A 25,273-nucleotide genomic window follows, 5' to 3' on the forward strand; every position below is an offset into this window, starting at 1 on the left:
AGCTCACAGCAACGTCTAACTCCTGGGCTTAGGCGATTCTCCTGCCTCAGCCTCCCAAGTAGCTGGGACTACAGGTACTGCCACAACGCCTGGCTATTTTTGTTGCAGATGTCATTGTTGTTTGGCTGCCACAATGCCCTGCTATTTTTTGTTGCAGTTTGGCTGGGGCCAGGCTCGAACCCACCACCCTCAGTATATGGGGCCAGTGCCCTACTCACTGAGCCACAGGCACAGCCTGGAGCAGGGATTCTTAAGCATCTGTCTGGCTTATCAGAATTATAAGAAACCTTGAAAACATATATAGATTTTTGCCTCCCCACATGCCCTCTTCCAGGATTCCCAGGTTGAGGGTGAAGAACAAGGTGGTCTGGAGCCTGTTTTATGACCCCAAACGGCTGGACTTGGGCTGTTCCTATGAAGGCATCAGGGGTTAAACCCAGCTCTCTAAATTCATCTTTCAACCCAAGGAGAGATGGGGGAGGGGATAGTCTTCTCTGGTACTCCGGGACCAGAGGTTATAACCTGACTTAGGTCACGGAGGCTTTTGTGATATGATGACCACTATGGACTTTTTCTCTATGCACATGCAAATTTTCAGCAATAATCTCAGGGGCATAAGAACCTGGGTGCAGCTATGAACCCAAGGTTAAGAAAACCTGCTCTGGAGTCTGAATGCCTCACTGAGCAAGAAGAAAGCTGGAGAGTGTGCATGAGGAATGCACTAGAGCCACCAAATCCTGGTGGGGCAACAGCGGCCAGCGTGCCCGGGTAGGTGCAGGCACAGCGGTGGTACAGGGCACTTATGAAGAGGGGAGGAGGCCTCTAGTTCCAGCTGGCAGGGACTAGACAGTGGGTCCCACCTTCCAGGCAGGGCTCTGATCAGTTTTGTAGGACCCAGGACAAGGTAGGGAATTGGAATGAAAAGTGGCAATGCCTTTTGAAGCAGTACAGAGTCGTTCTAAAATAACAAATATGTTGGTGTGAACACAACTGGCTCACTAACCTCCAGGCACTTGGAATGGAGTCAAAAGTTGTGACAGAGCCATGCTCAGTTACCGTAGATCAATAATTCTTCACAATAATAGCTCACAATCTGGTTCTTTCCAATCCTCCTGTTCACACTGAGGACAGAACAGCTTCCTGGCTACACTAAAGATTTTAAATTAAGGATTGTCCAGAGTTAATTTGGTGGCATATGGTTTCATACATTTCTTTGAGTACTGATCAGCAGAGTGAGACTCTCTCGAATGCATGCTTCATATTCCTGCTAATACACCAGAGCTGAGTTTTACACTACCCACAAGTCTAACCCTAAATATCATAATAGATGCTCGTTTAAATAACTTTCACAGTGAATTTAAATTTGTCTAAGTTTAAACAATATAGGGTCTGCCTAGAAAAAAAATAACATATAAGTGATGAATATGAAACACATCTGATTAAACTAGTTCCTTCATTAAAAAACAATCCAATAATCACTCTTTTAATATCTGCAGAAAAATTTAAAATTACAAACGAGATAATATTAAAAACGAGTAAGGAACTTTTATAACATTTTAAAAAGAAACACAATTGACATAAAAAGGATAACACAAATAGAGACAAAATAGCTCTGTGGACCAATTACAGGTTTGAAGAAGTTAAATTATGATCCCCCAACAGATGGAAAAGTAGATGATGTGAAGACTGTTAAGACAGGAGCTCAAGTGAGACAAGGCCCTGGAAACAGACGGCAGGGAGATTAAAGAGGCGAAGGGGGGCTCTGACACAGGAGCGCAACTCTGCCTTTAATGGAAGTTGCCCGATTCAGAATTTAAAAGCCTTCATCGTATGCAGTCTAACCCTGGTACATCTGGGCCTTACTACAGCTCAGAATGCACACGAGAGAACAAAGAGGAGGTCTCAGCCGGGTCTCGGCTGCCTGGCCCATAACCCTCTTCAGCTCTTACAGGAAAACGTGGAAGGCACCTGAGTTGCAGGGACCCAAGACCCACTTATTTAGAAACACAAGTTCCCACATAAAAGCTCCACAGAGGGCAGGTGTCTACATGTGCTCTGTGTCTCTGCAGACAGAAGACTGTTTCTGAAGTATGCTACTTCATGCTGACGTCCTACCCTGAGGGGTGGTGTCAAAAAAAGGGAAGATAACTGGGTCTCCCAGAGGCCCAGGAACAGGGTTCCACACTGAGTTACCGAGTCCCAAGACAACGTGCCTCAGCTGGGTAAGAGTGCCCAGGAAATGCCAACCACCTGTAGACAAGTCCTCTGCGCCTGCTAACCACCCTCCTCCAGCTGTGTCCCTGCATAACTCACCTTGCCCCCTTCATTCTACCAGGTCCTGACACAATGAACAGTCACATCAGAAAGATAGTCTACATTCCAGCCTCCTTCAGGTTCTCACATTGGTTTACAAACCTGAACAGCCCAGGAGCCCAACCTTTATAGCCACAGCAGTGTGTCCCAGGAGGGCACTGAGATTTTGCCTCTGGTGGAGGTGCAGATTCATACTCGGGCTCCAGGTGCATGGAAAGCCAAGCGGAGCCCCACTCTCACTGCCCGCTGCTCCATGCCCTAAGATGCCCCCGTGCTAACAGCCCTCCCTGCAGTCTGCGTTGGGGAGAGGGCACAGAGTCAGAGACATGGACACACAGAAGCGACATAGCATGAGGTGGAGGAGTGCGGGAAGCATGGATGCATACGCACGTGTGGCCAGATGAGGATGGCATGCAGTGGAGGGCACGATGGAGGGGCATGGTGAGGAGGGGGCATCGCAGAAGGGGTCCTCCGGTCTGATCCAGTAGGCATGGCTGTTACCTTTCTTGCTGGTGCAGCTGCCCGCACAGGGCAAAACGTCCTCACAGCCCTCGCCGTGCAGGCGCTCCTTCTGCAGCAGCTTATCCACCCGCTGGATGATGCACTCCAAGCTCTTGTCCACGTTCAGCCACACTTTCTCCTTCCAAACCAAAGAGGCCTGTTTGCATGGGCTCTTTCAATGGGAAAAACAAGCAGAACTGCACTCTGCCAATCCCCCAACCTGAGACATGATGTTCAGAGAGTTCAAAATTCCCCATTAAAGTTTTATTTGCTCTTCAAAGATGAATCAATGTCCCACAGTCATTGTTTATAAAGTTTGGAGATGTTTGCTAATAACTGTCATGGAGGCCTGACAGCCTTCCAGTGCTGCCTGAAGGGCACAGGGCACAGAGAATAGCAGTTGTCATTCTCTCCTCCCACTGCTGCAGACCCACAACCATCACAGTGCACAGGGCAGAGGTCTCTTACTGATGTAAGAGAATGGAACACACACAAACACCTGGTAATTTCAGATAGGGAAGGAGAGTGGGGAGGGAGGACTGGGAAGGGTTTGTAGACACCCACACAGACTATAGGATGCCAGGGCTGGAGGACCACTTTGCTGCTGATTAATAATTCAGTGTTCCCACAATGATGCCTCTAAATGGCAGTCCAAACAAATGACAAAAACTAATGTGTCACTCCCTCAAGAGACTCAGATCCTGCTCCCATGGCCAACTGTGAGAGGAACACTAGCATGACACAATGCCAGGGACATCTGCTCCAAAATCACCCAGCTGCCTGAGCACCTGAGCTCCCACATCCCCACCCCCAAACACAAACAGCCCTGGAAGGGCTAACAGCAAACACAGCACTGAGGACGGAAAGGCTGGGCCCAACTCAAGCAGCCAGAGGCCACACAGGGCACAGACAAGGGAAAGGAGAGAAGACCTCTCACAGGGAACGGCTCAGGAGGAAAACCCACCTCCTTTCCAGCCCTCAGCACAGCCCTGCTCCCCATCTATACAAAGGTTTGAAAATAGTTTCTATCCTTGCATCAGGGGCCCAGGAGCTGTCTGGGAAGGAAACCTGGAGCTTGTTCACAAGGAATCAACCTCTTAGGCACCTCAGAGGGGAAGAGACTGGCAAAAGCCTTCACAGTTTGCAGCCCAAGTTCAGCAGCTGCTGGTAGGCCACAGCAGCAGACTCACCCACTCCTCCTCGTGCCAGTCCACCTGCAAGGATGAGCGGCTGTTTCTCCCGGTCCACCTGGCCATGAGAGTGTCCTGGTCATTTCTAAGCATCACCTGCTCCTCCTCCGTTGAGGTGGGGGAGGCCTTGGAGGCGATGTAGTCGGGCCGTGCGGCGTTCAGCCCGTGGATGGAGTTGGCCAGCAGCTTGCAGTCGCAGACGGTGACCAGCTGCCGGGTCTGCAGGCACACACAAACCAGGGCTCAGTGGGGCTGGGAGGTCTGCCTTCTCTCAGAGGAGGAGAATGGGCCTGAGGCACTGTATCCCTTGCTCTTCTCCACAGCACAGAGCAACTACAGAGCGGCATCCCTTAGGATGCTGGAGAACACAGGCAGCCATGTGACCTGACTAGGCTGATTCTTAGCAGGAATTTCCTACCAAGGCTGGAGACCACGCGGGAGATGAGAGGAAGCTGAGACATCTCTGACATTCTTTACCCCACATGCCTTTGGCCTGCTATTGCTAGGAAAAGTGCATCACTTTGGTTCAATCACCGAAGCCTTGTCTATCCATCTATCTAGTCTCACTCTGCTGCCCAGGTTAGAGTGCTGTGGCATCAGCTTCCCTCACAGCAATCTCAAACTCTTGGGTTCAAGTGATGCTGAGGCCTCCCAAGTAACTGGGACTACAGGTGCCCACCACAATGCCTGGCCAATTTTTTCTATTTTTAGCAGAGACAGGATCTCATTTTTGCTCAGGCTAGTCTTGAACTCCTGAGCTCAAGCAGTCCTCCTACCTCAGCCTCCCAGAGTGCTAGGATTATAGGTGGGAGCCACTGCACCTGGCTGAAGCCTTATTTCTGTGCTCCTAAGTACCTAATACCCAAAGTCCTGGACTCTGGTAGCTGGACACCTGGTCCAGCACGGAGGTTTGGGAGAATTCTGTACCTGACAGGGTTTCTGTGCTGCGTAATTTTGTTGCTGACAACTGTATCTTTCTTTTCCAGTGGATCTAATCCCGTCCTCTCAATCTTTTTGCTATGTGAACACATATGACAGGGATAGCACATTCTGGTCAGGAGTAGCAGCTCAATCTAGCAAACTGGGGAGGTGCAATCACCATCTGTGTGTGCACATGCGGGTGCTTCTGAGAGGGAGACTGAGTGACACGAAAAAGCACCATCTAGCAAAAGGGTCTGGTCTGTCCACTCAGTATGGGCCAATTTTTTTTTTTTTTTTGAGACAGAGTCTCATTGTGTAGAGTGATGTGTCATTGTGTAGAGTGATGTGTCACAGCTCACAGCAACTTCAAACTCTTGAGCTTACACAATTCTCTTGCTTCAGCCTCCCAAGTAGCTGGGACTACAGGCACCTGCCACAAGGTCTGGGTATTTTTTGTCGTGGTTGTCATTGTTGTTTGACAGGCCCTAGGCTGGGTTTGAACCTGCCAGCTCTGGTGTATGTGGCATGTGCTCTAGCCACCAGGCTACAGGTGCTGAGCCTTTTTATATATTTTTAAATCAGAATCAAGTTTTGGTTAATTAGAAGCTGCTTTACTGACTATTAGTCAATAAAATTATATTGCTTTTATCTTATGTGTGTGTAACAACTCAGTTTCTTTTTTCATTACACTAGAAGTGTGGTAAAAAATAACTTCCACTAACTAAATAACTTTCTATAGAGAAAGTTGAGGAATTTATCAGCCTCAATAAAGTGAGCCCCAGGGAGCTGCTGGAAGACACACCTGCATGAGCAGAACCTAAGAGTCACATGCCCTGGGTTCTGTCCTTGGCCTATGCAGATCGGTGGCCAGGGCTAAATCCCCATACCTCCCTGAGCCTTTGTGGGAAATGAACCTAAAGACGGGCCTCACGGTCATCCCAATGCCACTCTCTTTGTGGACAGCTCTAGGTACACCTGGCTGCCCTGAGATGTCCAGGGGCTTCCAGAAACCCAAGGGAACCCCCCAGCCCACAAGCAGCAGGGCAGCCCCTCCTACCTTATCTGCCAAGATGGCAAGCGTCCTCTCAAGGCCAGTGGCAGACCTGTCCTTGGCTGCCCTTGAGAGCCGCTCTGCGTAGTAACTAACTTGGGTTTTCAGGGTGTTGATCTGGGCGATGATCTCCTTGGCTCTGACAACGTCCTGTGGTATGTAGATTATGGACTGGCAGCTAGCTGATGTACTAAAAAGGATAAGAATAGATTCTAAGGGGTCCCCTTGAATCTGATGGGGACAACAGCATTACCTCAACCCCAACCACAACTAACCCTAAGATAAAGCATCCTGCTACTTAGGGAAGTTTTCCTAGGGAAGTTAGTGATGGGCAAGAGTAATTCTTAGGAGATCCTTCTTGTCTATATGGTAGAAGCCTGAGATATGACTAGGTCTTTCATCTGTATGCAGTTGCATCTATACTTTCACTGTGGATGTGAATGTGGGCACAGATATGGAACAACTGTACCCAGTAATTACCCAAATGCTCATAATCTTTCTTCTCTGAACCTCATCTGTTAACTTGTAAGCAGTACTTTAGTGGAGACATCGGGGTCTGCTTATAGCAGAAGGATCAGATTATCACAGAGAAGGGAAAGACTGCAGTGGGTGGTGGACTTTGCCCCCCAAAACCAAAATGTGTTTTTTCATTTGGCCAATCAAGAAATCCAGCTTTTTGCAAACACACCCACAGTTCTCCCCCTCACATCTGTGACTTTACTGAGTCCCCAGGAAATTGGGCTTCCTTTCGCTCCTCTCCCTTGCTCCAAGACGTCCCTCCTTTGAAAAGTAACATTCCAAAAGACAAAGAGGAAGTGGAAAATGTATCAAGCCAGTGATGACACCTAGTGCTTCAACGGCTTTGACACCCCGGTTCAGCATTGGTAGCATGTGCTATTCAGGGATATGATGTCAAAGCCACAGCTCCTCCAAAGGACCAACTCCATGTCTCCTGGCTGTGTGGGGCTGGCCAGCATGTCTGGGCCTCCTAAACGGTGATGATAAACCGCATGCCTCTTTGCTTGGATCTTAATTAATCCAACATTATAATTTTTCATACCATCTGAGTAAGCCAAAGAAAGCAGCGGGTGAAGAACAAGCTACCAGTTCAGAGGTCTCATTCTAAAATTTGAAGCTGTGAGCTCTGGGTAGCAAGGGTGTCCCTTTGATCATTGAATGAGGGACCCTGACTGGTTCCAGGAAGAGGAAGAAGGTGGAGGAGAGAGGGTACCTCTTGCCACACCCTCCACTGCTTTCCCTGAAGATGAGGGCCACTCAGTTAGGGCTGAGAACCTTCCCCAGTTGCCCCTTTCCAGGGAACCCTAAAAGTGGGTCATCGGGAAACTGCTGCTGCCCGTTCCCGTGCTGGACTATGGGGCAAACATGCAAAAACCAAAAATCAGAGCACCCCAGAAAGAAACACCACCACAAGTCCATACACCACAATAAAAAAAGATGGATTTGCCAGAAGCCCATGCAGCAGACCACGACCAAGCCTGTGTGGTACGACAAGAGTCATTCCACAGCGTGATGTGCACACCACTGCTTTCCAATCTGCAATCACTCTTCCAAATGAATAGCTGCCATTAAGACAATTTAAAGTCTTTTAAATACAATCTCAAAACAGGATTTTTAAGAATATATTCTTCCCAGGCCCCTACCACTTAGAGTACATATGTAATATGTGCTACATGTAGATCTACTTCTGTGTATGTAGGTGGCTGTGTACACTTCAGCAAGAGAAAAATCTCACCCTCCACTCACCAGTGGTCTTATGAGTCACGTTCTAATAATAGTACCTGGGACTCATGCATAGGGAATATATGGCAGGGGCAATAAAGGGCAAATTTCAAGGAGCTGTTGTCTGAGGATGATCAGGAACATACAAACACATGTTCAGCTACCTAGTGCTAAAAACAAGGCAGCGGCATGGAGGTGGGATGGGGAACTGGACATTTTGCTGCTTTGCAAAACAGACACTCCCAGGAATCTTAACTCCAAGGAAGGAAGACTCCTGGTCCCACTAACTGTGTTGCCACCTCTTCTGGGGATGAACCCCTAAGGCAACCCCAGAAGGCAGCATCCTAGGTATGGCCCTTGGGTCTTGCATTAGGTCCACCCCAGCCCCTGTGACTTAGCGCCACCCAGGGCAGGCTCATGAGCTAACCTGAAGACACCAGATGAGCATAAGTGTTAAGTGTTGTAGTGCTGGCCAGGAATGGCTGGTAGCGGATGAGCAACTGCCATTCAGGACATGGGAAGCAGAGCAGGATAGCCTGTGCAGAGTCTGAGCTCCCAGAGGCAGGAACTCTCTGACTGGGAGTCTCCCCTCACAGGCTCCAGCTACACTGCCTCCTGCTCCTCACCCGTCTCCTTCCTTCCACCCCAACCTGTCTCACAGACCTCTTGTATATGGGAGAAGGGGGTAGAGGGTAGGGGTAACCAGGCCCAGGTTAGCTGTGGAAGGTCCTTAGAAAGAAGCTGAAGAAGGTTAATTCCACAGGAACTTTCCAGACAAAGTTCAACCCAAACCCCCTGGGTTGAGACTTCCTAAGGGGCAGGTCTTGGGGCAGCTGGGCCTTTGGGTCTCCTCGTCCCAGGGTCCATTCCTCCAGCCCTCTAGACTCTACCTCTAAGTACTTTACTTGTCCTGCGGTGGGAAAGTGCAGGCCTTCAAAGAGGCCTCAATAGAGAAAAGGAGGGGAGGGGTGCCTGAGGGCCACTTCCATAGAAGTGGCTGTGGGTTTTCCCCTCCTGAAAGCAGAAGCAGCAGCAACCCTCCCCAAATACCCTTTCTCCCTCCTTCATACCTAAAATATCCCCAGAAGGAAGGGCCTTCTCAGAGCAGAGGTGGAGATGCCTCAGCCTGGGTATGTGGGGGTGTCCACAGGACTTCCTGCGGTCAGATGCCCTGAGCAGAGGCCTGGCACCTCTGGCAGGGCCCAGCTACAGCCTCGGAGCCTCACCAGTCAGTAGCTCTTAGGCAGCAGCATTTCTCGAAGGGCTACAGGTGCCTGCAAATAAAGCACCACTGCAGAGCCCCTGTTTGGGCTTGGGACAGCAGTGGGGACCCCTAGGTGACATGGTGGTTTGTAACTGCCATCTGACTGTCTGGCAGAAAAGTCACCCAATTTTTTGGTTTGTTCTCCACCCCCGGATAAAACTGACCCTAGTAACAGTGCTTCTAAAATCTGCATAAATTATTAAGTACGAAAATGTAGGCTGGCTTCATTCATTCGAGAGGTAATAGTAAAGTAAAAACTGAAAAGCCTCAAGATTCTTGTAAAAGACCGAAAGGGATTCCCAACTGCAGCGATGGGCTGACTTGAGATCCCAACACCTACGGGCTTCCCCAGCCAAGTCTTCTTCATCCTGGGAGAAACTGGGTCCTTTTTCAGAGTGAGTGCAGCAAGAAACTGCTGCCTAGTTTTAAAACTAAAAGAGCAGACTGGAAATAGGCTATTCATTATTAAAGAACATTGCAGTTGGAAGGGAGAACTCCAGTCTCCGCGGCGTATGACTGGAGCCCTCGGCCGGCCCATGGGTGATGCCTACATAGGTGGGGCTGGGGACGGCACAGACTTTCTCTGTGTGAAAGCAAGACCCAGACCCAAACAGACACTCGCTCCACAGACAGAAAACTCACCAACACTCCTCAAAACTGCTAAAGAAAAGAACCAAAATGAAATATTAGCAGTTTGTTAGCAAATACCAAATGCAAAACAAAAAATTAAAAAGCTGTTATATTTTCTGTTGAAATACTTAACATTATTTGTGGAGGCCCCGACACAGGGAGGAGCAAACTGATGAGCCCCATGCGCTTATTTATTAGAGCCGCCTCACTGCCTGCCCTGAAGCCCCAGGCAGATATCCCACCAGGGGGGCAAGTGACCTCTGCATTTAAAGGAAAGTTCAAATGATGAAAACCATACCTGGAAGTGATTTGATGACATGAGTAGGAAATTAAGTGAAAATGTATATGATATATTTGACGTGTTTAGGGAAATGTAAGTTCTGAAGTTAATATGCAGAGTTATCAGGTATCGGCGCCCCAACCTTCCCAGGACAAAGTGACTGGCCACACAGGATGAAAGGGCTTTCTCCTTCAGGGCCCGCTCCATCTCACACGCACACTCACACTCTCCACACGGCAACATGCAACAGAGGGACAGACACACGCTTTCTCGCTGGGTGTGTGGAGCTGTGGTAGGCATGGGAAGTTTCATCATCTTCATGGCTCCCAAAGGAACACTGGAGTCAGTGAATCCTAAGGCAGATCACCAGGTTTGTCTGTGCTGGGACATGACCCTGGTGGGAATGAATTGAGGTGAAGCAGGCTGTCCAGGGAGCCCCTCCCAGGGGACAGTGGAATTCCCCTTCCTAGCCACGGCCCTGCCAGGTTTCTCCTCCCATCTTCAGGGCTTGCTGGGCTCTGGCCTAGCCTGGGGCTGCCTGTGCACACACCTGAATAGTGACTTCTTGGGGTGAACGTTCCCTGAGAACTTTCTCCCTGCTCAGTTGCCCAGCCTTGCCCATGGTCTCTGATGCTCCTAGCTGCATCCCTGACCCCCTCGGCCACTGAGCAACCATCAAACTGACCTTTCACTCCCACTCACCCTGATCCAATCCATGGCCAGTTTTCTCAAGTCGTGTCCCGACCCCTGGCCATGGGGCGCTGAGTCAGGCTTCACCACGAGCACTGGAGCTGCCCTCTGAGCATCCTGGGGATGCTCGTGGCGCTCCCTGAGCCTCTGCTTACCTTCCCGTAAGCCATTCCACTCTCAGTGGATAAGGCCCACCCTCTCCACCCGCCTTCTGTCCATTGACACTTCCACTTGTTCCTTCCTCCAAAAATCTCTGTGGAGCTCTACTTCATTCTCTCATCTCTCTGGATGAGCTCCCTGGTCCTGCTTCTTTCCGTCTTCTTGGAATGCTGCTTGACGATATCTTCTTCCCATTCACCCCACCTCGCCCACTTTCACCTTTCCCACCAGCCTAGATACATGCACAAGTCATAATTCCTCTAACCAAACCTGAGGCCTCAAGCTATGTCCTCTACCTCGTGGTCTTCCCCAGGGCCTCACGAGATCATCTAGGCTTATCACCTCCACTTCATTTAAGTCTTGACAAGTGACATCCTGGAAGACCACCAATACCTCCTGCACACCTAAACAACAACTTGGGGGTATGCGTCTGTCCTTCCTGCCCACAGGGAGGGGCCGGTGCCCAACTCCATGCTCCCAGGCACTTTCCACATGCTTGCCTCAGGCACTGCTCATCCAACAGACATGCACTGACTTGTCTGCTCCCAGGCCAGGCCTACATCTGGTGGCCTGCATCCCTGGTACCCTGGCCACTGTGCATCTGGCCACATCTCCCTGCATGTACTGCTTCTGCCATGTCCTTCTGCCTTGTGCTTGTCAGAAACGCCCCTCCAGGTAGCCCCTTGGATCTTTTAAAAACTAGGCATGTCTACCACTGCTATCTATCGTTTAGGAAAGAAAGAGGTTTCCAGGCTTTATACTTATGGAGTTCAAAAGATTGACCAGGGACACTAAAGGACACTGAGCCAGCAGAGATTCCATGCAGGGTGGCTGCCTGCAGCCCCACTTTAAAGGGAACTACAATTTGCTGTTAGTTTTGCAGGAATGGGACCACCATTCCGGTGCCCTTGTCACTCACCCAACTCAGCCTCTCTCTGCCTTTCTCTCTCTCTTTCTCATATACACACACACACACAGCAGCAGCAGCACAAGGTCCACGGGCAGCCCCTCCAGCCACGCCAAAGCAGATCAGATGGCTGAATATTCTTGCAGTCATGTTCTGATTTTTTTTTAAAGTAGGAAGCAACAGACAGCTGTACAAGGACCACTGACTCCCTTGACTACTTACTGTTTCTTGGTCTCTTCAAATTTGTGCAGCTTTTTGCGGAGACCTCCTGACTTAAAACCCTGGCAATGTGCTGCTGGTGCTCCGATGGTGACGATGTCGTAGTTCTGATCTGAATGACAGAAAGCTCTCCTCCGTTACTCTGGGCTCAGGCCTGTGAACAAGCCAGCTATAGGGATATGCACACATGTGTTGGATCCTACCCCACCTGCCCATTTCCAAGAAGATTTTGGTTCCCTTAACCCCACAGCCTGGGCTGCCCAAGGGCCTGCTGGAGCCCAGCACCATCATCTCAGCAAAAAGGGGTCCTGTGTCTCAAGTGAGAACCACAGGGGCTGCAGGAAACTACCCAACAACACTTGTTTGCATCCCTCCTTGGGAAACCACAGAAACACAAAGGGAAGCTGGAGCGTGGGGAGAGCAGGGAGGGGCTTGGGCTCTTTAGCAGAGACCCCTCAAAGGTCCTCATGATGTGTTTCCTCTCCAAGCTGCCCAGAACACACAGGGAAACCCGGATAGGTAGGGAGCCCTCAGGGACCAAGTACCCAGGGGGAAAAGAATTGAAATGGGATTCAACAAAAGGAGCAGAAAAATAGATACCTGATCCTCCATCGTCTTGAACTCTCATCCTTTGTATGTGCAAATTTGTGGGAACAAATTCTAACTTTTTATCTGCTTTCAAACTGCTTGCTTTAAACGAGGGACCTAAGAAGTGAAATATGAGAAAACAAAGGCCATCAAAATGTTCCTGTATTCCTGGATAGAAAAAAGAAAAATGGTATTCGGAAGATGATGCTGCATGTATGTAGATATGTGTTGGCAGTGGCCTAGAAAATTCTGAGTCGCCCAGGGGCACATTTCATGTTGATGAGAAGGCAGCCTCCTGGCTGGGAGACTGGTTGTGGGTGCTTAGGTGGAGAACAGAGCCAGGGAGAACTAGCATCAGAAGGCTATGTAATGATGCTGCGCCGTCCATGACTCAGCGCTCAGCTGAGAGATTTGACACAAAGATGTGATTTTGTGCAGCACGATGTCAGCACTACTATAAAAAGCAAAGGGGTCCATGCCAGAGACTGCCTATTCCAAATCTAGGGATGGCCATTATCCAAAATCAAAGAAACTGCTTTGGCTAGAACAACATATTTCAATTCTGAAAAGCGATGAAAAGGTTTGCTCATCACCCCCGGTCCATCAGGATCAACAGCAAATGCAATATAGCACTGGTCTAGCCCTCTGCACACAGACCTAACCAAGTCCCTTTGTGCACACCTGGATGGCTAAGGAGTTTAGACAACGTTTTGTAACAAGTACCCTTAATCTTATTTCTATAATCAGAATCCATAACTCAGGCAGCCTCAAACTACAGCCCGTGGGCCATATACATCCCGCTGAGGACATTTATCCGGCCCACTGGGTGTTTTTGCCACTGCTGCCTATCTTACAGCCGACTCGTCCCAGGGCCTGCAGTCTGGCCCTCCAACGGTCTGAGGGACAGTGAACTGGCCCCCTGTCTAAAAAGTTTGAGGACCCCTGCCATAACTAAGTAGAGAAACACATGCCTACAAAACAAAAGGGTTACAAATTGAACTGATGATGAGAAGAGAAGAAGAAATAAACATTCCATCTAGTAAAAAAAAAAAAGTATATATTGCCATCATATGAATCACAGACCCGCAGTTGTCTTCTGCTTTTCCCCACAGGAGATTGTGCCCTGCAGCCTGATACTTAGGGAGTGGCCCACAGACCAGCATGAGCACTGTGAGAAATGCAGCATCCCAGACCTATGTTTTAACAAAATTCTTAAGGGATTTGGATACACATTGACATCTGAGCTCTGCTCAGGGCTGTGTGGGCTTCCACTTTCCTGAGTACCTGTCCTCCAGCACAGAGAGGTCCCTGGGCTCCTTTGGGCAAATACTGCCCTTTTCTTTATGCTATGTATGCACTTCAGACTCACACCAACCTTGCATTTGGGTTCCTCTTATCCAAGTTCCTACGTTCTATGTCAAAACCACATTAGGGGGGTGATGATTTTCCTTAAACCCTGAAATTCCATTATGTAGAGGAATAGAAGAGAAGAATCTGAAGGTAGGGAATAATGAAATGCTAAAGCCACACATAAGATAACGAAAAACAAAAATGCTTCATTCCATTTGGAATACAAGAGGAAGAACAGTCTTCCAAATCTAAGAGTATTTGGAAAATCAAATGGAATCTTTCAAGAAGAAAATGTGAGGTGTCTGTATTTCATTTGCTGTTTTGTGCCTTAAAATGGAGAATTTCACCTGACAGTGTACATGTTCGATAAAAGTACCACTGACTATTTAAACCAGGAAATCTAGAAAGCTGCTCTGTCTCAGGGCAACTGGCCTATCTCCTTCTGGTCACTTCACTGATTTTGGCCCACAATGAAGAGAGAACACAAACCAATAATAGCTTGGTGATTTTGTCTCCCATAAATTTCATTCTACAGTAGCTGTTTTGGCAGATGACACCCCAGGAGGACTTTTCACTGCAATTCACAGATTTGTGTTTTTAATTAAGATCTGAAAAACCCATATTTGAAAGAATTCACACCTACATGAGAAGCTATTTTTATAACTCCATTAAGGTGTCTGTCAGTGGGAGTATGTGAACAACCGTGGGTTCCAAGCTCTGGCCGGGGATGTGGGGCACATGCGTGCTGTGATTGGACGGATAGCACCCACCTTTGTACTGATGGAGGTCAGTTAGGTTCTCCTGGTATGTGAGGATGATAGTCTGGTATTGGGTGACGATTTGGCGTCGGAGACTCTCCCAACAAGGGGACAGCTCCCCCAACTCCTCCAGCTCACACACTCTGCAAGCAAGACACACACATTAGGCATGGGGCTGACTTACTTCCAGGGAGGGGGAGTCCTACCCAGGAGAACAAAATGGACATGGATGTATCTCTGATGCCCAAGGTGGGCCAAAATAGTGGTTACTCTGCCAGTCTAAAGGCAACTGAGTGGGAGGTAAGGACAGACAGCTACAGACCACTGCCCATGTGGGAGAAGGTATGGAGAAGCTTTCTACAGAAACTTAGTCTAGGCTCTGCGCCTGTGGCTCAAGTGGCTAAGGCACCAGCCACATACACCTAAGGTGGCAGGTTTGAATCCAGCCCAGGCCCGCCAAACAACAATGATGGCTGCAACCAAAAAATAGCTGGGCATTGTGGGGGCGCCTGTGGTCCCAGCTACTTGGGAGGCGGAGGCAGGAGACTCGCTTGAGCCCAGGAGTTGGAGGTTGCTGTGAGCTATGAGGCCACGGCACTCTACCCAGGGGGACAGCTTGAGGCTCTGTCTCAAAAAAAAAAAAAGAAACTCAGTCTAGTGTTAAAGGAAACAGAGGAGAGATGTAGAAAAGAGAGATGTTGGTGAGTTGCTCCACCATGGTGCCCTGGCGACCCTGCTCAGGTGCCTGCTCAGCTACAGGCCAGAACCATAGGCTGCCTGGGTTCCAATGTGGACCTCCTGCCTGCCACCATGAGAACAGAGCTGCAGAATGTAAAACCACTCAGCTGCAGCCTAGAACTGGACCCTCAGCTCATGCTGTAGTCATGGCCCTCTCAGGATTGTCCTTTTCAGATATGGGACAAGGACCACAGGAGCTGGTACCTTTGGCTGTTCTTCCTTCTACTGCCTACACAGTAAGGAGGGGCCTGAATCTAAAACAGTCTTGCTGTGTCATTGCTGGTCAATCAGACAGGTTTGGCCTTGGCCATATCCTCCCCTGGCAGATGAAGAGGGGAGAACAAAGAAGAGGAGGAGGAAGAGAGAAAGAAAAGAGGAACTGCTATCTTCAGAAAAATAAAAGCTGTATAAGAACAGAAATATAAACTCCTTAGCTTAGCAATGAGTAATAGCTACATAATCATAATAGCAAAAAACATAAAACAGACTGAAAAAAGAAAAAAGGATAAACACACTAGGAAAATAATGGGGACTAAGAGAGCATAAAAGGCCTAAAATCCTCATCACAGGAAATTAGCAGCTAATCCTTGAAACCAGTTAATAAAAGAGAATACACATATATTTAGAAGTATAGCAGTAAACACTCAATCCACTAAAAAGTGATTGTTTCTGGGAAGTATGTTTGTTATATTTTTAGTTAAAAATCTTTCAGCACTATTCAGCTTCTTATACTATGCAGACGTTTTCCTTTGAGGGAAACAAACGAATTTCATAAAAGTTCTTGAGAATCTACTAAATTGCCTAAAGTTAAAAAAAACAAAAACAAAACTTGTGCCATTTTTTCATTATTAAAATAGCAAAATGAATGTAAAAGAACACCCAGTGCAGGGAGGGCTGTGGAGAAGCCGATGTCCTCGTCTGCTGCCAGCCAGCTGACCACTGGCCTCAGGCTGCCCCTGAGCATGGGAGCTCAGTCTGCCTCACAGCTGCTGGCCCCTCTCAGGAACATCTTTGCCCCTGTTTCATGAAGCTGCTCCCTACGCCTTGGTGTCAGCGTAACGTCACCATCTACCGAAGCCTGCTCTCATCACCCTCTCCCTTCCCACAGCTCCCCCTTTAATTTCCAGCAGAGGCTGACACATCCTGAGCTTCTGTGTGTGGCTCCCAGCTCTGTGTCTGAACGTCTCCCACAGTTTGTTGAGCTTGCCAAGAAGCCTCCCACACTAAGCCCAGTGCCTGATATGTGGCTGTTGCTAAAAACAAAACCCTTGAACTAAAGCACTAAAGGAGTATGTGAATGTACTCCTTAAAGTTGTAATATACCACATAATAGGAAATTGTGCCGTAATTAAGATGTAAAATATGAGCATGGAAGATCCATGGAAAAGGTGACTAGCACGATGTAAACATATACGAGTATGACGAAGCTGAAGGAAAAGCTTTCAAATACCTACATGTACATATACAGAGATAAAGCAGTTAGCAAGATATTAAGAATTGGTAGATTTAGGTGAAAAAAATTTGGGCACTCATTGCATTATTACCATTTTTCTTTATTTTTGAATTTTTTTTCTTTTGGTAGAGACAGAGTCTCACTCTATCGCCCTCGGTAGAGTCCCGGGGCATCACACTGCTCACAGCAACCTCCCACTCCTGGGCTTAGGCGATTCTCTTACCTCAGCCTCCCGAGTAGCTGAGACTACAGGCACCTGCCATAACGCCTGGCTATTCTTTTTGTTGTTGCAGTTTGAGCGGGGCTGGGTTTGAACCCGCCACCCTCGGTATATGGGGCCAGCACCCTACCCACTGAGCCACAGGTGCCGCCCCTGTTTGAATTTTTTTTTTTTTGAGATAAAAAATTAAAATAATGGTAGTAAAATAGTAGAATTCTGGTTGCCTTGTGTTCCTTCACGTCTCTGTTATGCTGTGTTTATAATTAACATCTTTTTTAGGAGAAAAAGCAGAAATGACAGCCTGAGACTGTAGTTTGAATGTGACCCCCAAGGTTCATGTGGTAGGAATTTAATCCTCAATGGAGCAGTATTATGAGATGGAACCTTTAGGAGTTTTTCTTCCTCAAAGGAAAGCCTTCATGAATAGAATAATGCCATCATCTCAGAAGTCAGCTGGTTATTACAGGATTAGGTTTATTATAACGGTGAGTTCAGCCCTTTCTCACGAGCTCTCTCACCATGCTATTCCTTCTGCCATGGAACGATGCAGCATGAAAGCCTTTGCCAAATGCCAGCACCATGTTCTTGGACCAACAAGCCTCTAGAACCAAGAGTCAAATTAAATTCTGTTCATTACAAATTACTCAGTTTCTGGTGTTCTGCTATGGGACCAGAAAACAAACTAAGATGAGACAGGAGACTCAGTCCACAGGACCTGAACCACCTGTCAGGTGTCTCTCTGCCTTAGTTCTATAAAATGTACCTGGGGCTGAGAGATGCAGAGGGGTTAAGACCCTTGCTCCATAGGAGCAGAGTGTCCTATGGGTCATGCTCAGTTTTCTGGAGCCCTCATCTCTGGCCCTAACCTAAGAATCCACTGACTAAGGGGCTACGTCCCCCAAACGACTCCAACTTTCTGAAGGACAAAAAAGAAGAGAAAGAAAAGGGTAAGAGAAGAGGTGCTGGGTGCTGGGCAGACATCTGGGGCTTCAAGCATTCTATCTTGTGAAATCCTTACACAGGAATCTGTCATAGAGAAGATCTGCAAGCCAAGGGCACAGTGCAGAGCCTGGGTTTGCAGGCCAGCCCACCTAATGCTGGAGTGCTGCCAACCTCGCAGAAAGGAAGGGGCACAAGACATGGCATGGGTGTGATGGGTGGTCCACCCCACCATGTGTCCTCACCTGGCCGCATCTTCTTCTAGCAAGAGCTTCACGAACTGCCGCGGCACGTGCAGGGAAAGCACGCTCTCTGCCATCTGCTCCAGGATCCGCAGGTGGTTGCCGTCGGTGGTTGGAAACCGGTACATGCGGCAGATGGCGCCACCAAACACTGAGGTGTGGCAATGGAGACAGGCTGTGTGTGAGCTGGCTGCAGACCTGCCTCATGGGTCTTCCTCCCCTGGCCCTCAATGAGGCTGACACCTCCAAGTCCTCTCACCATTCACTTCAAGGGAATTAAAACACTTAAACCAAAAACCCACCAAGCGCCTGAACTTGATTGTCCCTCTCTTGCAACGTGCAATCTTCTTGTCCCAGAACATGTAACTAACTCTCAAGTGTAAGCGGCTGGGGGCAGGGAGATTTCAGTCACTAAACTCAATGCAGAACGAAAGACTGAAACGAAGGCATGAAATGAAGGAGGCACCTGGCTTCCTTGGGTACTAGTAACTCTTCCTATGCCTCAAAAAGAACAGCACGCTGAGAAGCAGAGCTGTCGGAGGTGAGATTGAGGTGCACGGCTGTGACGATTACAGCAGGTGGGGAAAATGGGGGACAACGGGCCTGAGACGGACACTCACGAGAGTACCAGTGGGGGAAGCTGTTTACCTGATTTCAGCAGAGTGTCTTTTCTCAAGGAAGCATATTTGGAGCGGATTCCCAATGACTCAGTCAAGCTCTCATCAACAGGTAGAACCATCTAAGAACATGGACAGAAAAGCACAAGAAAACTGTGAGACCCAGATGGCTGCAAAGCACTCAGCAGCAACATGGCCTAAACACATCATAAAAGAACTCTTAAAACAAATACCCACCACGAACTCTATGATCAACATGCTGCCCAAGCCACAAATGCATCTACCTCCTGGTGTACTGACCATACTAGGTGCACACATAATATTCTAGATGTGTGTCTTCTTGCTCATTTCACCTGGTGTCTCAGTGTCCTCATGTACAAAATCAAAGGAAGGAAATAGAAGATGCTATGGAATATTTCCAGAGCTAATGCTCTAGGCTTATTTTAGGTAAGATGAGGTATCTCTGCATTTTACAACAATACTACTTCTCCATGTCGGGGCTCTTAAATGAGAATTCTCTGAGAGCATGAGAGTGACTGTGTGAGAATGTGCATAGATGGGGGAGAGAAAAGGGGAGAGGGAAAGGGTGCTGAGAAGGTGGGGTGCGAGGCACGGCACCCGCAGGGCACATGGGTCTGGACAAGGAAGACAATAACAAAACAGAACAGATGATCAGGGTCTCAAATGCCTCTCGGCTCATGCTCCACACCCCTCAGAATCCTGTCCTGGCTGCAGTTCCTCCAGCAGGGCTCTTGCTCACTCGCTCCTACCCTTAGGGGTAGCTAATGCGTGCCCAGAGCAGGCTCAGGCTGCAGGGCAGCAGAGCCTGGCAAGCCAGGAGCCTTTTCTCCCTACTGTGAGATGTGTCTGGGGAGAAATGGAGCATCTTGTGAGTGGCATGGGGGGTAACCAAGTAGCAGGCCCTGCCCTTCACTGAGCACAGAGGTTAAGTCCATGTGGACAGGACCTCTTGCTCTTTCTAAGAGAGAAGAGAAAGGTAGCCTACTGACCCTCCCGTTGACAGTGTCCACAGATCGGGTCACAGGGGGCCGCTGGTCTGATTTCTCCTCCATCTGCCAGCCAATAACAGTGATGTTGCCCACACGGTCACTCTCTGCAGACCTGCAACAAGCAACATGTTTTGATGACTAGTGTCGTAACTGTGACTCTTTTCAGCTTAAATGCAGTTCTGCCACTTTGGGTCCTCAGAGTTCCTGGGAACAGTGGGGGCCAGCCAACAAGTCAGCTAGGCAGCTCACTAAATGCACAGTCACCCTCCAGGGGAGGCAGACAAGGAAACCATGGGACACAGAGAAGGGCTGTGTCTGGGAGGGGACAAAGCCCCACAGAAAAGTGTGGCCATGCCAAGTGACATTGGGGAGGGCTTCCCGGAAAAGGGGCCAGTGCTGCTCCAGAGCTGCCACATGGGGACACATCTCTGAGCCAGAACTGAAGAGCACCTTTTCTGGCATCGGACCCCATTTTGTTCCTTCCCACTCTAACATTTTGATTATCCCCAAGGCCAAGGTCTGTGCTCCAAGTAACCAGCCAAGGCTTCCCGAAGCCTTGAATCCTGATACGCCATAGCTGATGCCACTCAAGCCCTGGTCGGCTTTGACCCTGAGATCCCTTGAAGTGGCTGACAGCTGCCTGGACAGTTCATCCAGGACAGTCTGAGGCCTTCTATTTATGATGTTCGACTTAGCCAGGTTCTAAATTTTTATGTGGTCACATCTACTTACCATCATTTCCTTTGTGAGTCTCTCATTATTCTCATGCTTAGAAAAGTATCCCTGTGCTATCTATTCATTATAGGTACTCCTCGGGTTACAAAAGAGATAGATTCTGTAAGTTTGTTCTTAGCTGAATTTGTATACAAGTTAGAACAGGTACATTTACCTATGACCTGTAACAACCCCCATTTGTAAGTGCAAGTTGTATGCCAGTTGGATGTTTGTAACTTGGGAACCATGTGTAGTCATATTTAGTCCCTTTTATGAAGGTCCATTTCACACATTTAACTCTGAGCCAACTAGAATTAATTCTGACATATGACATACCTAAATATTTTTCTCCAACAGCCTTTCCCTCACATGATCCTTCTTTCTTTACCTAAGATTTTTCCTTTTTCCTGAAATCAAGTTCTCCATACATGCATGCTAATGGCTGCTACAGGGCTCTTATACTGTTTGTTGATTGGACAGCTAAAGCCTGCAACTGTCATACAGTAGTTTTAGAATGGTCTGATATTGCAAGGACTTAATCTGCTTTGCCAAATTTTCTATTTTTCTTTTTCATTTTTTTGAGATGGGTCTCACCCTGTCACCCAAGCTGAAGTGGTGCACCTGCACAGTTATAGGTCCCTGCTGCCTCAAACTCCCAGGTTCAAGCTAGTCTCTTGCCTCAGCCCAAGTATCTGGGACTGTAGAGATGCACCATCATGCCTCACTACTTTTTTTATATTTTTTTGTAGAATCAGGGTCTCATCATGTTGGTCAGGCTGATCTCGAACTCTTGGGCTCAAGCAATCCTCCCTCCTTAGCCTTCCAAAGTGCTGCAATTATAGGCATGAACCAACATGCCAGGCCTTCTTTGCTATTCTGGACTCTTCCCAGATATTTTTCTACTTTTTATATTATTTTGAAAAACAACACCAAGGGGCAGCGCCTGTGGCTCAAAGGAGTAGGGCACTGGCCCCATATACTGGAGGTGGCGGGTTCAAACCTGGCCCTGGCCAAAAAAAGAACACCAAGTCAAGAGCTTTTTTGGAAACGTCCCCTAAAATGATCTTGGAAGAGTTGACATCTTTCATCTTTCCAGCCAGGGATAGAGTAGGGAGTTCCCCTTCATTCATTCATTCATTCCCTTAAATATTTATTGAGCAGTAGGCAATGTTCTAGGTCCTTGGAATACAGCAATGAAACAAAGCAGACAAAAATCCCAGCCATCTGGGAGATTACATTCTACTGGGAGGAAATAGGTAACAGGCAAACACATCTAGTACTATTAGATTTCTAGGCTTTTCTTTAGGCCTGATCATACCCGTGTTCCTATCTCCTACAGATGCCACAAATTTCCATTCCCTGATAGGCCCTCTGATAAGCTAATTGTTTTACTTTAATAAAGAAACACATCCCCACAGAAACTGGCTTCTGGGTGTGCGTTCATTATAGGAAAAGGGGCGTCTCCCCATCTGTTCCTATACCTCATAATTCCAGATCCTTTCCAAAGAATAAAATTAAATACCAACCTTAGTGTTAAATGTAACCTATGATGCCTGTCCTGGAGCAGATCTTTGACAATGAATGTTCCAGAGCCCAGTAAATACATCTGAGAGGAGAAGGGAAGAGAGACTGTATTAGTGCTCTGCCTTTGCCTCCGATACCATTACCATGACCCCAGGGAGTGTGGCTGGCCAGTGCCCACAACACATCTCACCCTCACATCAGTAGCCAACAGAGAAGCTCAGAAATTCCCAAAGACTAGTATGTCTAGACATGAGTTAATTTGTGAGCCAGCAGTCACAGAAGTCAACCTGGCTTTGCATCTCACTCAAACGATTACGTAACTTTACAAAAAAGGAAGAAAATCCCATGAACTGCAGCGTTACTTAACTGTTCCCTGAGATCTATCTTTGACATCGTATACAGATAGCTTGATTTGTGTCATCTGATTGATAAGAGAGTCTTGAAAGAAGGCAATGCTGCTCAGAAATATAGGATTGTTGGTTCCCTAGAACAGAGAAGGAAATAATTAGAAAACGAAATTGGATTTTTTAAAGTACTTGCTTTTGAAATACACCAACATTTTCAGGATAAGAAACTAAAGTTCTAACAGAATCAACACAAATGCTAATGGCAGCTTAAACGAATGTGTACAACTGAAAAACTGCCTTCTAAAAGAAGAAAATGTAGTCTGACATAGACTGTTACACATCCAGATACAACAAGACTCACTGCACAAGCTGTGCCTGAGTGCTTCTTTCTGAGGGTTTCACACTCAGTGGGAGGAATTTTCTAAAATTGAAATGTGAATGTCCCTTTGCATTCTTAGTTTACAACTAAAGGTGCAGTATGTATTTGGACCTACTGCTTCGGGATGCTCCTGCAAGACATACAAATGGGCAGATGAAAGAGGAAATGAATGGCTCTAAGTGGTTTATTACGTATTTCTAGAAGCCTGTGTTTGGAATGATTAAAGCCTGACTTTTTTTAAGCTATCCTTTTTTTAGGGCCAGCTGCTAGTTTCTAGATCATAGGTGGCTATTTCCTGGCAGCTTAGCCCTGCCCTCAAAGTCCCACATTCTCTTTCTCAGACAATGGTTAACGTCCTTAACCAAACTGTTTGAGGTTCCTATTGTACTTGCTGTGGGGGGGGGTGGGGTCCCTGCCTCTGCCCAAGTTCTCTCTCTACAGCCCCAAGCTGAGTCCATCAGTGCTACTGGACAGCCCCTCCTGGGTGGCCTGCAGAAGCCTCAACCCAACTCAAACTCTCCCCCCACTTGCCCTTGGTTAAGGCCATCTCTGACTTTCTTTCTAAGCAGGCTAAAAGCTTAGGTGCCATGAACTCCTCCTGCAAGTTCTACTTCCAGGCCTAGCTCACATGCACTTTACTCCCTCCCACTGCCAAAGTGGTCTTGCGTTATACCCCAAAACAACTGTCTGAGTTAGGACATCAGATGAGGGGACTGCCATGCACAAAACTCCACAAGGCCTGTGTTGGCCTGATCTTCAAAGTGTCCTGTCCTTGCTTTCCTGTTTGTGCCTTTCATACACACTGATCAGGGTGCAGCTGGGCCCCAAACCCACATGCTGCTTTCCTGTCATCACACCTTTGCAGAACTACCTCAGAACTCGGGTAACCTCCTCAATGTGTAGTCACCAAACTGGCCACATGGGCACCCCCTGGGAGCTGCAAGACTCCAGACCCACTGGAGCAGCACCTCCTGAAGCCCTACCCTAGCAAGACTGCCCTGAGAGCATCCTGGGGCTCTCCTCCTCTCTCTAACACTTCCCACACTCTGCACGGGGCCAGCCCCATTCACTTCTGCCTCCCCATCTATAGGCCGGCCAACTCCTCAGGGGAGGAACTGGGTCCCAGTGGTCTCTGTATGATTCAGTGTCCATTACTGTGTAAGCAGTGTTCAATAAATGCTTAGAAAACAGAATCGCCATCTTGAACTTAAAAACAAGTTTCTTAGTAACTAAAAGAGTGAACTAACTTTTAAAATGCACAATTGGAGAGGAAGAGAAAATGCAACTTGTTTGATAATTCTTCACATTACAAATAAAACCCTGAAGAATTTCATGCTAGCAACTCCTACACTTAGTGTCATAGCTTACGTAATATGCTCATTTACCTAAGAGGGTTTTTATAGAATTCCTCTGATGAATGTGTATCATTTAATTTAATATAAGGAGTTGAATACATACCATAAAAGTAAAAACCAAACAAAAATAGGGGTATGTCTGGGCAAGAGGGTTGGTTAATATACTTAACACTCTTCTAAGCTTTGATTAATGAACACAACTCTCCAAAAGTACCAGCCAATTGGAGGTGACAAGGAGGAATTAGGTCTTCCTTTTTAAAAGGCAATCACCTTTATGGAATCACTGTTCAAAAATAACTAGCCAATATTTATGAAGAGTTACAAAGAATGTGGCAAATATAAATGCCACCAAGATGAGTGTGATGAAAAATATTGATAGACTATAAACCCCCGGGGAAACAGCAACAACTCACATAAATATAACTGCAGCCACAGATGTTCAGGTAACTAAACAGACCTCTCATCAGGGCTAGCAGTACCACTCAAACCTGTCTCAGGGCTCCCACAGAGAGGGACCAGCCACACCCACCTCAATGATCTCCGTCTGTGCGTGCTTCGTCCAGAATGCCTGAGGAGGGGTGGTTACACTCACTGCCACAAAACTATTTGGTTTTCGATCTAGCGATGGAGTATGCAGCTCGCTGCAAGCTATAGAACCAAGAAGCGAAAAGACATGAATCCTTTAAAACCAGGTACCTATTAGTTTTCTATTCCAAACACCCAAAGAAAGCCTGAAGAGTAAATGACATTCTAAGAGATGAGATGATCACATTGTTGGTTATCACAGAGAGGTGATTTTTAAAATTGAAACAAATCTCTCTGACTCCCCACCACCACCACCCTCCCTGATAGCAATGCCATACTGCAGTGGAAGGCTGCGTTGAAAGGGGGTTTCTGTGTCCATGGAATGGAACACAAAGTCAACAACCTTGTATGGGGTCTGAAAAGTTCGACCTCAATAACTAATTAAACTTTAGTCAATTGAGCTAACAGCCACAGGTCTATAAATGAGAAGAGCTGCACATGCCTGCGTCCTATGATTCAATGGCTAACTCTAAGCTTATGTTGCCCCATGTGTCTTGGTGTACAGATGGATGTACACTAGAAGAAAATTAAAATTTTATTGCAAAAGAACAAAGCCTCTTTAAATTTTATTTTTTATTTTTGGAGACCA

General features: G+C 47.5%; 1 protein-coding gene across 2 annotated transcripts in view; it reads right to left on the minus strand.

Moving 5' to 3' along the window:
* Nucleotides 1-25,273, minus strand: part of INPP4A (inositol polyphosphate-4-phosphatase type I A) — a 139,963-nt gene that overhangs the window by 31,984 nt on the left and 82,706 nt on the right. The window contains exons 5-17 of one of the 2 annotated variants that reach the window (XM_023515770.1): nt 24,629-24,747; nt 22,386-22,502; nt 22,021-22,100; nt 19,781-19,892; nt 18,802-18,892; nt 18,157-18,304; nt 14,574-14,704; nt 12,466-12,570; nt 11,869-11,977; nt 9,623-9,640; nt 5,983-6,166; nt 4,005-4,223; nt 2,704-2,953 (exon numbers count right to left, since the gene is read on the minus strand). In XM_023515770.1, the coding sequence (XP_023371538.1) occupies nt 2,704-2,953; nt 4,005-4,223; nt 5,983-6,166; nt 9,623-9,640; nt 11,869-11,977; nt 12,466-12,570; nt 14,574-14,704; nt 18,157-18,304; nt 18,802-18,892; nt 19,781-19,892; nt 22,021-22,100; nt 22,386-22,502; nt 24,629-24,747 (1,683 nt within the window). The remainder of the gene's footprint in view (nt 1-2,703; nt 2,954-4,004; nt 4,224-5,982; nt 6,167-9,622; nt 9,641-11,868; nt 11,978-12,465; nt 12,571-14,573; nt 14,705-18,156; nt 18,305-18,801; nt 18,893-19,780; nt 19,893-22,020; nt 22,101-22,385; nt 22,503-24,628; nt 24,748-25,273) is intronic. The other variant, XM_023515771.1, reaches the window with a different exon arrangement.

This window comes from Otolemur garnettii, unplaced genomic scaffold (assembly GCF_000181295.1).
Source record: "Otolemur garnettii isolate 467f Iridium unplaced genomic scaffold, OtoGar3 scaffold00079, whole genome shotgun sequence".
NCBI lineage: Eukaryota > Metazoa > Chordata > Mammalia > Primates > Galagidae > Otolemur > Otolemur garnettii.